Here is a 13,362-nt window from a genome sequence, read left to right on the forward strand (position 1 = left end):
ATTAACATTTGTTTAAATACATACACATATACATATAGGGAGGATGCATATTTTGTTGTTTCTAGGTGAAATAATAATCATCAGTTCTTCTCCCTGATGATTTTAAATCTGAATGTGAAGTGACTGATTTGTTTGTCAGTTTGCTGAAATAAAAGTAATCCTTCATTTCTGTGGTTAATGGTTTGTTTGTGGACTAACCAGTTGAGTTAATCCTTCACAACAAGAGCACGCTGGATAATAATAAAAATAATAGATCAAAATGCTTTAATCTGCCTCTTCACGGAGCAGCTCGTCTAATCCTCATCTTATTTGTTCTGCGGCCTCAGTGTGTTTCACTGTGGATGTTTAATCGACTTTAGGAGAATTAGTCATTCCTTATTACCGTCGTGGTTTTTACAGGACTTTCCTGGAAAATCCCATTCAACACACATTTTAATTTCATTTCTGAGGCTCAATCATGTTGAGGGCAATGTAAATAATCCAATAACATTAATCATCATTTCTTTCCTTTTTTCCTCCAAAAATAGACCAGTGGCCGGCAGATTGGACACCGTGCCTCACTCTCCTTTATTGGTTTTTAGAAGCACTGATGGTTTTATAAAATATCATCATGACCCCAATTACTCAGCAGGAGCACACTCTTCCTTCTGTTCATCTGAGAATAAAACATCCAAAACACCTGCAATTCTGGTTTATCCCTTTTCTCTTTTCTCTTTTCTCTTTTCTCTCTTTTAGTCTTTTGTCTTTGACACTAACGATCTAACCCTAACCCTTTTCTAGTGTAGTAGAAAATCGACTTGGAAAAAAACGATTCTGATTCTGGTTCAAAAGTAAAACAAGTACAGGAAACAAAAACTGTTAACTGACACTTTTCTTAATATAGAATGAAAGAGAGAAAACTGAATTGGTGAAGCACCTGTACTTCAGCCAGCCACCAGGAGGAGATGGAGATACTCTGGCTTCACTTCATTTTCAGTTACAGTCTGTAATTGTTGTGAACCGGATGGAGAGCCCCCCCCCCCCCCTTTTCATGATGATGATGTTGATGATGATGATGGTCATGATGATGATGATGATGAGGGATAAATCAGACGCAGCCTAATAAGACTCAGAAAATAAGGCAGCTCAGTCCAGATGTCTAATCCACACTGAAGCTGCGTCTTACAGGATGAAAGTGGAATCTTCTGTCAATTATGATGCGAACATGTTGAATTATATCCCACAAATCCTTCAAATGATTCTCTAGTAATCCTGGATCACATGACCTACATAGAGGAAGGTCCCTGCTCGAGTCGTCGTGGAGAAGTGAAGGAAAAGTCTGTTTTAACCACATGTATGATCCGTGTTCAACACGTCTGTTTATATTCTCATACACGGTGTGATATCAACTGAGACAAAACCGAGATGATGAAGACAAAGACAAATCTGAACGGATATCACTGATAATCAATATCTATTTTGATAAGATCATAATATTAATTCCACAAAAAAGATAGATACAAAACATGCACCAGGATACAAAACAAGCACAAAGATACAAAACAAGCATAAAGATACAAAACAAGTACAAAGATACAAAATAAGCACAAAGATACAAAACAAGCACAAAAGATACAAAACAAGCACAAAGATACAAAACAAGCACAAAAGATACAAAACAAGCATAAAGATACAAAAAAAAGCACAAAGATACAAACAGAGAATAAATTAAAATGAAGAAAATATTTAAGTGAAATGTTTTTTATAATAGAAACTGTATCGACAGCATGTGTGTGTGTGTGTCTTTGTGAGTCGATTAACAACTTAGTTGGATTAGTGTGTGTAATTGTCTGTAAGTGACATTTGTATGTAAATCTGCAGACGATTAGGATCCACTCAACTCTGCTTTTGTTGTGTCGACCATCAGAGTGATGAAAATAAAAAGCAGCAGAAAGATTAGAGAACCATTAACTGATAAACAGCTATTAAAGGCTTATAGATGAAATGACATATATGGAGCAGAGTGAGGAGGAGGAGGAAGGTTCAGTGATAAGAGGAGGAGGAGGAGGAGGAGGAAGGTTCAGTGATAAGAGGAGGAGGAGGAGGAGGAGGAAGGTTCAGTGATAAGAAGAGGAGGAGGAGGAAAGTTCTGTAAGAAGAGGAGGAGGAGGAGGAAGGTTCAGTAAGAAGAGGAGGAGGAAGGTTCAGTGATACGAAGAAGATGAGGAGGATGAAGGTTCAGTGATAAGAGGAGGAGGAGGAGGAAGGTTCAGTGATAAGAAGAAGAGGAGGAGGAGGACGGTTCAGTGATGAGAAGAAGAGGAGGAGGAGGAAGCTTGATTAAGAAGAGGAAGATGAAGATAATGAAGGACACAGTATGTGGACACCTCTGATCTCATCTAAGGGGGAACTCGTCACGTGACCCTTCGCGTCCTCTGGGTTGTTAAAGGGCTTTCCTGTCATGTGTAGTTTGTCCTGCTGGTGGCGCCATAAGCACCAGTTCATCCTCTAACCCTTTTTATAAAAGCAAGAAAATATATCAGGATGAATATTAAATTACATAAAGGGCAGAATTCCTCATTTTATCACGTAACGGTCGTTTTGTTTTGACGCACGAGAAGAAGTTTCTGTTTCTCTTTATTTCCGGACACGTCGCTGTGACGTCATCAGACGGCGCCGTGCAGATGAAGCGTCGGAGGAGGAGATGACGAGTTGACGAACATCTGACGGTTTGTGTTCGCTTCTTTAAAAACTTCTGTTTGGCCCGCGACACTGTGACGTCACTGGCTAACCTGTTAGCATCTATCTCTATTGTCTGTGTTGGTATCAAATGACGTCATGTTGCTGTTAGCATGTCTCTACCACGTCGTGGAGGTGATTCAGCTTTTTATTTCCTCCATTAGAGTTTGTTTCAGATTAAGATCAGTGAATAATATCTAAACGAAACACACACACACACACACACACACACACAAACTGGTTTGGTTAGCCTCAGGTGAAGTTAGAGCTGTAACTAAGGGGCGGGGTCGTCTGACTGCCTTGTTTGAATAGTTTCATGTCATGTGACCCACAAATCAAGTTTGACAACGCATGTTTTGATGATGTGTCCACAGGAGCGACGCCTCAGACGAGACCTGAAGACGAGAGGCTCCTGTTGATGTGAGTAGGACTCCATGTTTTCACACAGCCACTCCAGAACATGTCGATCATGAGGTCGGGAGCTTTTCTTTCACTTATGAAGAAAGTGTTTACATGTATGTGTCATATCTCCTGTTCTTCATCCTGAGATGTTTGTGTTCTTTTCACGTCACGTGTTAGAAACCTCGTCCACACGTCCACTCGCTCACTGAGAAGCTTCCACACATTGTCCTGCTGGTTCCTCACATGGACTCACTCTGACATGGTACACACATTTTACTTGAAGATCCAGAACATGTCCAGAGACACAGACTCTTGTTCTCACAGACAGGACATGTAGAACCTGTAGAACATGTGAGGAACTTGTGAGGAACTTGTGAGGAACATGTGAGGAACTTGTGAGGAACATGTGAGGAACATGTGAGGAACATGTGAGGAACTTGTGAGGAACATGTCAGTGGTCCAGATCATGTCTGAAAACAGCTAACTTGATGAATTCTCTCCGGCTGCAGCTTCTCATGGAAATATTACAGTAAATATGTTTTTCCCGCTCCACAGAATGAGTTGTGATGAAGAGACCAAAGCTTGCCGCAGTTTTCCTCTTCCTCGGCTGCCTGCTCGTCTACCTCATGTTCGTCAAGCGTCACTACAGCCTCTTGAAGCCTGACGCGGTCGAACTACCTCCCCCCCACCTGTCGCCCTTGGACCGGGTAGGAGACGCCACGTCGCCCTCTGATGCCGGACCCAGTTTCCGGTACGGGATCATGTTCGATGCCGGGAGCACGGGGACGAGAATCCACGTCTTCACGTTTCAGATGGAAAACGGAGGTAGAGACTTGAACACGTGTTTAACATGATTGTAAATCGGTCCCACAAGCAATAATATCACGTTTAGTTTAAATCTAAAACAAAAATCCATCAGTGGTTTGACTGGTGACTGTTTTGATAATTGATCGTTTTTTTACTCATTTTCTAAAACAAGAATCTTCAGTTTCTTCTTCTCACGTGAGATGATTTGATATGTTTGGTGTGGTGTGACTACAGAAGCTCTGTCGCTGGCCCACGAGATCTTCAGAGCCATCCAGCCCGGCCTGTCTGCGTACGCTGACGACCCAGAGAAGGTGTGTGTGCTGCTGATCTCCTCTGGGGAAATTTTCACCTTATTTTGTTTCCTGTGGTTGAAGAATAGTCGAGCACTAATATCCCTGGTACTCAGCCTCAGTGGTGTCTCATGCTCTGCCACGTCCTCCTCGTGCACAGTGCACGTCAGGGATCACGGAGCTGTTAGACGTGGCCAAGTCCAGTGTCCCCCAAGCTCTCTGGAACATCACCCCCGTGGTCCTGAAGGCAACAGCCGGACTCCGCCTACTTCCTGGAGAGAAGGCCAACCACCTGCTGGCCAATGTGAGAGAGAGACACACACACACACACAAACACACACACACACACTCACTCACACACACACACTCACACACACATCCTATATACCCTATATACATTAAGCTATTTATGGTAATTATTTTCCATTTATATTTGATTATTTTTAACTTCAGTTTTGGATTTCTGTTTGGATGACATCATATATGATCATTTATTATGATAGTGGAAGCAGTTTCCAGTGATCACTGTCCCAGACCAGCTGCTCACTGTCACTGTTTGATTACTGAAGGAATCAAACAGTGACAGAACTGGAGAGGAGGTTCACTGGGTTTCTGAAGCTCACTGGGTTTCTGAAGCTCACTGGGTTTCTGAAGGACTCTGGGTTTCTGAAGCTCACTGGGATTCTGAAGCTCACTGGGTTTCTGAAGCTCACTGGGTTTCTGAAGCTCACTGGGATTCTGAAGCTCACTGGGATTCTGAAGCTCACTGGGTTTCTGAAGCTCACTGGGTTTCTGAAGCTCACTGGGTTTCTGAAGCTCACTGGGTTTCTGAAGCTCACTGGGTTTCTGAAGCTCACTGGGATTCTGAAGCTCACTGGGTTTCTGAAGCTCACTGGGATTCTGAAGCTCACTGGGTTTCTGAAGCTCACTGGGATTCTGAAGCTCACTGGGATTCTGAAGCTCACTGGGTTTCTGAAGGACGCCTGGTTCAAAGTTTTAATTTAAGTTTCTACTAGAAAATATTTACAGGCTCCAAAGATCCAAAGCAATTTTATTCTATTAATTTCTGCAGCAGCGTGAGGATTCAAATTCTTTTTTGTCTTGTGAATAGAAACAAACCAAAATAATATAAATAAATATACAAAATGTATATATATATATAATTAAATCCTTAATTAAAGATAACTAATGGTTAAACAAAGACAGACGTTAATAATCAAAGACCTGATAAGCCGATCAGATCAATATTCTACTGTCGTCCTCATATTCAGCTCCTCTCGTTCCTTCAGCTAATATCCTCACAGGAATCTGACGCCTGTTCCTCCTCTTCCTCCTCCTCCTCCTCCTCTTCATCAGCATCGCCATCGACCTCAGGGCCAAAAAAGAAAAGTCTATTAAATCTTTTAAGTAACGGGAAAAACAGGACGAGAGCATTCGTCCAAAATGTGATTTAATCTGAAGCTTTGCTCTTTTTTTATCAGACTGAACCTGATCCAGACAAACAGAGCTGATTAAAATTCAAATCTAATATAAAATCTGATTATATCAGAATATACAAACAGGAAGATTTATAATGACGCTCATTTCACATGAATCTAGAATAAATAAAACTGATGTAAACAAGAAGAGAAAACGTTTGTTTTTAGAATCACTCGTTTGACACGTTGATCCAGATCTGATCTATCGTCTCCTCACATCTTCACCATCAGGAGCTCCTCAGTTCATCTGCTCCTTCATCTCCATCACACATGATGGAGAAACACTTTGAACATGAAGACACAACCTGGTTCTCCTCATGTAGTGAGTCCTGTTGTTGTGTTGTTGTGATGTTGTATTGTGTTCCATCAGCATGTGTGTGTCCTGGAGAGGATCCTCACATGGGACTGAGCTTCATCACTGATCACTAAGTTTCTGTTTGACTCGTGTTCAGTTAAGAACAGGAAGTTGATCCTTCTAACATCTGTGAGACAAACTGGGGATATGAGACCAACTGGGAATATGAGACAAACTGGGAATATGAGATAAACTGGGATTATGACACAAACTGGGAATATGAGACAAACTGGGAATATGAGACAAACTGGGGATATGAGACAAACTGGGGATGTGAGACAAACTGGGAATATGAGACAAACTGGGGATATGAGACAAACTGGGAATATGAGACAAACTGGGGATATGAGACAAACTGGGGATATGAGACAAACTGGGGATGTGAGACAAACTGGGGATATGAGACAAACTGGGGATATGAGACAAACTGGGGATATGAGACAAACTGGGAATATGAGACAAACTGGGGATATGAGACAAACTGGGGATGTGAGACAAACTGGGGATATGAGACAAACTGGGAATATGAGACAATAAAAATAACAGCTGAGAACAGCTCACAGTGTTGATTATATTTAATCACAAACACAAAGAGACATTATAGACATTATTTGTCAGCTATTGTAATATTATGATTATTAACTAATTCCACAAACATGCCATGTAGACAGACTGTGACGTCAATTCTGGTCGCAATCCCATTCAACGCACTCTAGTGTATAGTTTCTTACATAGAGGAACCACAACAAATCGCGGGAGTTGTTTTTTTCCAGAGTTTTTGGGTCGTAGACATGACAGATACCACATTAACGTGTAGAAGCACCACACAAGTGGAATTCTCATAATATGTCCCCTTTAATACTGTTGTGTTTGACACATTTTACAGTGTAGCATTCATCCATCGCAACTTTGTCAAATGAATAAATAAGTAAACAAATGTCCACAGCATGTGTTGTCCTCTCTGTGACCAGGTGAGGGCGTTGTTTCTCCAGTCTCCCTTTCTGTCCAGAGACGACAGCGTGTCCATCATGGAAGGAACTGACGAAGGTAACGTGTCTTATGTTCTTCTACTCAATTCAATTTCTACATCGAAGGTCAAGATCTTAAAATGTTTTATTGAGAAATCAACAGTTCCCACAATGAGCAGCACTTTGGCAACTGTGGAGAGACTGAAGGGGGGGGGGGTATATCGCCCCCCGGTGTCTGGCTGCGGTACAGCTCCTAAACCCTCCTCCATGTTCGCAGATGGGACATGAACCAAACAAAAAATCAAAGTAGATTAAATAAATGTTTGTCGTTCTTATCTCTGATGTTTCTGATCAGTTTGGTTTGAATCAGTTATTTGATGATATAAAAACAGGCTGACACGTCGTGATTGACAGATGAGACTCACTCCTGATTGGTCTAGCTCGTGTATGGGCCTCGATACGAAGGCTCCACCCCACGATCACTACTGCACTCTGACTGTCATCACCACAAGATGGCAGCGGTCATATCGAAGATCCTCTTTTATATACAGTCACTGAGGATCTATACATACTGTCAGTACGTTGACTCGTTGAGGTTTAGTCCAATGACACGCAGCCGCAGCAGGATTTATATTTATATTCAGGTGAATCAGCTGCAGCAGATGTTTAATGTTTATTGTCTTTCCAAAGTAAAATCTTCATCAGTTTGCTCTAATCCTCCATATTGGCGTTTTCGTTTGGGAAATCAGAATCGCAGCTCTAAAGGTTTAGATGAAGAGAAACAGGATGATGTTCATCATCATCTACGAGGACACGAGACAAACAACCTCTGTAATCTAATAAACTGATCAAGAGATGAGGACATGCTCTGATCACAGGTCAGTATGTCAACATCTGACTATATACAGACCATCACCAACTGTATATGAAGATGATCAGTGACTGTATATGAAGATGATCAGTGACTGTATATGAAGATGATCAGTGACTGTATATACAAATTATCAGTGACTTTATATGAAGAAGTCATGATCCATCTTTATTTGGTTTATGGTTGTGACCCTGTGGTGACCTCTTGTTCTCTGTTACAACAGTGAACCAGTAACACCAGTGTTACAGGACATGTATAGAATATATAATGTGTATATAGAATATATAATGTGTATATAGAATATAAATATATATATAGACTAGACAGGACGGTCATGTCACTCACTGTGAATGGACATGAGCTCGGCATTCATATAATCCAATCCTTTTAAACTAGTTCATACAAGCAATTATGTCCATGTGGGATAATGTTCCACTTAATCTTGAAGAGGGAGGGAGGCCGATTAACCCCCCCCCCCCTCCTTCTCTCTGAGTGGGATCAGCTCGTTACTCTGCTCCACCACAAATGTCTTTTTAATGATCACTGAATTAACTTTTCCTCCGTCACTGAGCCACTAATGGACAGATTCCTCCTGCTCTTCAGAAGTCGGATTCCATCAGCCTTATTATCGCTCAGATATTTGGTTCTTGCCCGGGATGCTTCCAGCTGAGATTACCCTGCGAGCGTCCTGAATGGAGCGACTTATTGTTAATGCAGATCTCTCGAGTGGTCTCTGGGTGGAAGGGTGCTAAGTGCCGGTGTGGAGCTCCCGACCTAAAGCCGAGTCTCTTGTTTGTTTTGTTTGAAAATTGCTTCTTAGCGTCTCCGCATCAGCGTTTTATGGTAAAGCTCCTATGATACAGTTTCTATCAGGCCCAGTAATCATGGACTTCTGCATGTGGCCGAGGTCAGGGGTCGCGGGTAAAAGGCACTAATGCACACAGCGGCTGAGTGCAGACGTTCTGCCACACACACTCATGTCGTCTTTGAGTCGACCTGAATAACAGCTCGTCCAGCGGCTCAGAGCTGCTGCTCTCACGTCTGTACTGTACTGAGCTGGAAATGAACTCTGACTCCCGATCAGACTTCTGTTGACAGAAGATTTATTAATAATTTAATATAACTGCTAAGTAACGTTTGTGATTCTCCAACATTTCTGGAAAAGAATCATGGGATTTAAAATGTAAAACTTATTTTCCTCAAAGAAAAACATCATCATATCCTCTTATGGTGATGACATAATCTGACTATACAGCTGTGGTATAAGGTCCCGCCCCTGCACTCACCTGACCAATCAGGACGTCTCATCTTGTTTTTACATCATCAATAACTGATTCAAACCAGACTGATCAGAAACGACCTGGAATGACAGAAACATCTTTACAAACATTTCTTAACGTCTACTTTGTTTTTTTTAATCGATAAGCTGAATATTCATCTTCACTGTCAAACACTGTGAGAAACTTTACTCTGAAAAAAGCTTAGTGGTTCGGACGGAAGCATAAGACGCAGGATGAACATATCTCAGGTTGTATGTAGCGCCACCATCAGGTCACAAGTTTCATGTCAGCAGTAAATCCAGATGCAGGTGAAGAGATTGAACTGTGACCTCCTGTGTGCAGGGATCTCTGCCTGGATCACGGTCAACTTCCTCACTGGTGAGAACACACACACACAGTCTGTTCTCAAGGGGGGGGGGTGTTTGGTGTGTGGTGTGTGTTTAGTGTGAGGTTTGTGTGTGTTTAGTGTGAGGTTTGTGAGTTTAGTGTGAGGTTTGTGTGTGTGTCTAGTTTGAGGTTAGTGTATGTTTGGTTTGTGGTGTTTGTGTGTGTTTGGTGATCACCTGTTATTGGACTATTCTCTCTCTCTCTCTCTCTCCAGGCGGACTTCATGGAGCTGGCTCGCCCACAGTGGGGATGTTGGATTTGGGGGGGGGGTCGACTCAGATCACCTTCAGTCCTCAGGACGAGGTGATGAGTGTGATGATGACATCATTTGAGGATGTGATGATGTCAGATGTGTGATGTCATGATAATGTTGTTTCTCTGTGAGCAGAAAACCATCCAGACCTCACCTGTAGATGACATCAGATCCTTCCAGATGTTCAACACTACACACACCGTCTACACTCACAGGTACACACACACACACAAGGTCATTGTTACGTCATCAGGACTTTAACATGTATTCAGTTTTCTGTTTAAATAAGAGGAAGTGAATCTGGAGCAGTTTCAGCCAATCAGAGCGCCTCCAGCTGACGTGGTGTTTCTTGCTCCACAGTTATCTGGGTCTCGGTCTGATGTCGGCTCGACTCGCCGTCCTAGGCGGCGTCGACCGCTCGCCCCGTACGTACACAATCCACATTTTTACTCATTTTTTTTCTTCTTCTTGTTTTTCAATTTGCTTTCATATCTGCCTTTTAGAGGCCTCTCCCCCGCCCCCCCGTCAGATAAATAAGCCATTATCTAATCTTTTAATAACACAAGATTAATTCCTTGCCTGCCAGCTGTTGCTGTGATTTGGCTCCTGTAAGAAGCTGCAGCTCAGATCCACTCAGCTGCCGATGTGTGTTTCTGGCTGTGCACCACAGAATAACAACGTTCAGTCAGTGCTGCTCCACCTGAACTCCAACTGGACGGAGAGGATGGAGAAAATACTTCTGTTTCAACTAAACCTGAACCTGCAAACAGATTCCTGACGGGATCAATAATGAATGAACCTGATGTGTGTGTCATGAGGTGGTGGAGACCAAACCCGCAGATAAAGACCTCGTGTTGGTCTGAGACCGATCAGGTGCAGATATAGGACGACATGATGATTCCCTGAAGTGAAGCCCGATGATCTGGATCGGTCCCTGGTCCCAGAGTAGATGTTAAAGATGGAAAGATGGATTCTGTCCTTTGAGGTCGTTCTTATCTCACATTTCCACTTCGAGGCTCCGCCCACATCATCACGAGTGTGACGGAGCCTCGTCACTTTCTGACCATAACGTCCTTTACGCCACCGGCCACAGAATTTAAAGGTCTTCTCAGCTGTTCCCAGCCCCCCCACCCTGTTGCTACGCCCCTGATTTAATGTGTTTCACCTGACGACTCAGATTCTATAGCAACATGAGCTGAATTCACTCTGAAGACTTCTTCTGATTATGTATATTAATTTGTGTCTGCATGTGTGTGTGCAGTAGGGGGCAGCACTGAGCTGGTCAGCCCCTGCCTTGCTCCAGAGTACTCTGGCAGTTGGGAGCATGCTGACGTCGTCTACACTGTGAAGGGGCAGAAGGCAGGTAAAGTGCACACTGCGCTGTGATTGGTTGGCTGTGCAGTGACCCGTCATGGAGGAACCTTGTGTTTGCGGTCCAGGGGAACCGGTGTACGAGGCGTGTCGCACCAAAGTGGAGAAGGTTCTGTACAGGAAGGTGAGCAGGCCGGCTGAGGTGGCCGACGTGGAGTTCTACGCCTTCTCCTACTACTACGACCGAGCCGTCGACCTCGGAGTGATCGGTAAGAGAACAATCATAACGTAATAATATATAATAACTCCAGCTTTAGATAAATGTTCTCAAAGATTCAATCTGTGGTTTGAAGTGGATGTGTCTCATTTCCTCATTTATGTGTTATGGTCGTTAGGTTGTGTGCGTCAGCTTAGCTCCTTGTGCGTCAGCGCCCCCCTGTGGCAGTCGCCAGTAACCAGCAGCTCAACACAATGTTGTCATGATGATAGCCTGCTCTGTGTTGTCAACCATCGCCTGAAGATTTAACACTGTGGCTGTCTGTGTGTGTGTGTGTGTCTGTGGGTGTCTGTCTTGTTCTCTTTGTGTATCTTTGTGTGTGTGTGTCTGTCTGTGTGTGTGTCAGAGGAGAAGAAGGGGGGAACTATCAAAGTGTCCGACTACATGGATGCAGCTGAAAGAGGTGAGATAGCCCCCCCTGGTGGAGGATCATCTGAACTGCAGCTTCATTGCACAGAAGAAGAAGGTTCAGCAAACATTGATCTTAATGAAATCTATGTGAACATGAGACACAACAAACAACACACCTCATCTAAATGACTAATTATCACCGATGAGACATCAGGCTATTCACATAAAATGTTATTATTTCAGTTTAATTAGTGATCTGATGTGTAATAATATCTTTAATCTATAATCAAACACAAACATTGATTCAGTTTTTCAACATAAATATCAAATTAAAGTTCAGCCGTCGGAGTTCTGACCTGATTTGTTTTAGGATTATTTGAATATTTCTGAGTTTACACCTACCTGGAATTTTCTTTGGTATAAACGTTCATACAATGAACATAAAACATAAAACACAATTAGTACTACACATATGAAAAAACGATATACAAGATATAAAAAGTTAAATGCAAAATGCAAAGCAGGAGAGCAAAGCTGAAAGTGTAATGTGTGTTAATGTAACACAGACTTGAGGCGGGATAAGATCCAAGTCAGGTTGTTTCAATGTTTCATATTTGATCAGATCTTAAACTTCACACGTTGTGTCTTTGCCGATGTTCAGTTTGTACATTGAGTGGAGTGTGTGTGTGTGTGTGTGTGTGTGTGTGTGTGTGTGTGTGTGTCAGTGTGCGGCGGAGCGTCCATCCCTCAGAGTCCCTTCCTCTGTCTGGACCTGGTCTACGTGTCCGTCCTGCTGCAGCAGCTCGGCTTCCCCCCCCACAAGCACCTGAAGGTGACCACACCCTGAGCCAATCAGAGCCCACCATTCATTTGAAGATGTTTTAACTGTGATGATGACGAAGACGTCACCTTCGTCAAACTCTGACTCGGATGTGTGTGATGTCACTGATGATGTCACACCTGTGTTGCAGCTGGCGAGGACCATCAAGCAGGTGGAGACCAGTTGGGCTCTGGGAGCGACGTTCCACTACATCGAGTCCCTGAAGGGACACTGACCTCTGACCTCCTACAGGTGGTGACCTGTGGCTCTCAGCTGACAGTGGGCGGAGCCAATGGTACCTGCTCTCCACCTGCAGCTGTCAGGGCCCACTACTGCATCTGGGTCATGTGACACTCCGTCCAATCACACGCTGCTTCCTGTTCAGGTGGCGCCAGCCTCGTTTTCGGACCTCGTGGAAACACTCCGACCTGTGATCCGGTTTCACTTCCTGTTCAGACTCTGGGTTTTAATGATTTAGAATGTTTGAATTAATAAGTAACTTCAGACGAGAAACGTTTGTGAAGTGAAAGTTTGTTTTTAAAAGCTCTGGTGGGTGAATTAAACTTTATATCATGAAGTCTCGTCCTTCACAACTTCTGACGTTTAAATAAAGTTTATTTAATCAACTGTCTTTGTCTCTTTGTTTTTAAATAAAGAAATATTTGTTAAAGAAAACTGAATCGTCCAAAAGCAGCAGGAGGTTGAATACAGTTTGTTCAGACGCTTGTTTATTCTGAACAGGAATCTTAATCCTGACTTTTCATCTAGCGCCACCTACAGCCACTAACTGACGT

At 43.0% G+C, this 13,362-nt stretch overlaps 1 protein-coding gene across 3 annotated transcripts; it reads left to right on the plus strand.

Annotated features, from left to right (window-relative positions):
• The first annotated feature begins 2,598 nt into the window (after positions 1 to 2,598).
• Positions 2,599 to 13,195, plus strand: entpd6 (ectonucleoside triphosphate diphosphohydrolase 6). 3 transcript variants are annotated; one of them, XM_062401127.1, is made up of 15 exons: positions 2,599 to 2,708; positions 3,093 to 3,138; positions 3,676 to 3,945; positions 4,162 to 4,238; positions 4,378 to 4,521; positions 7,022 to 7,097; positions 9,512 to 9,547; positions 9,771 to 9,859; positions 9,945 to 10,024; positions 10,170 to 10,234; positions 11,071 to 11,172; positions 11,249 to 11,389; positions 11,744 to 11,800; positions 12,474 to 12,580; positions 12,720 to 13,195. In XM_062401127.1, exons 3-15 carry the CDS (start codon positions 3,687 to 3,689, stop codon positions 12,801 to 12,803), a joined length of 1,317 nt encoding a protein of 438 aa, XP_062257111.1. In that variant the 5' UTR covers positions 2,599 to 2,708; positions 3,093 to 3,138; positions 3,676 to 3,686; the 3' UTR covers positions 12,804 to 13,195. The 3 variants fall into 3 exon arrangements, with proteins under 3 accessions (XP_062257111.1, XP_062257113.1, XP_062257112.1); XM_062401128.1 differs by lacking the exon at positions 2,599 to 2,708 and adding an exon at positions 2,737 to 2,853; XM_062401129.1 differs by lacking the exons at positions 11,744 to 11,800; positions 12,474 to 12,580; positions 12,720 to 13,195 and adding an exon at positions 11,516 to 11,732.
• The last annotated feature ends 167 nt before the right edge of the window (positions 13,196 to 13,362 follow it).

The sequence above is a fragment of the Platichthys flesus genome, chromosome 12, assembly GCF_949316205.1.
Source record: "Platichthys flesus chromosome 12, fPlaFle2.1, whole genome shotgun sequence".
Classification (NCBI taxonomy): domain Eukaryota; kingdom Metazoa; phylum Chordata; class Actinopteri; order Pleuronectiformes; family Pleuronectidae; genus Platichthys; species Platichthys flesus.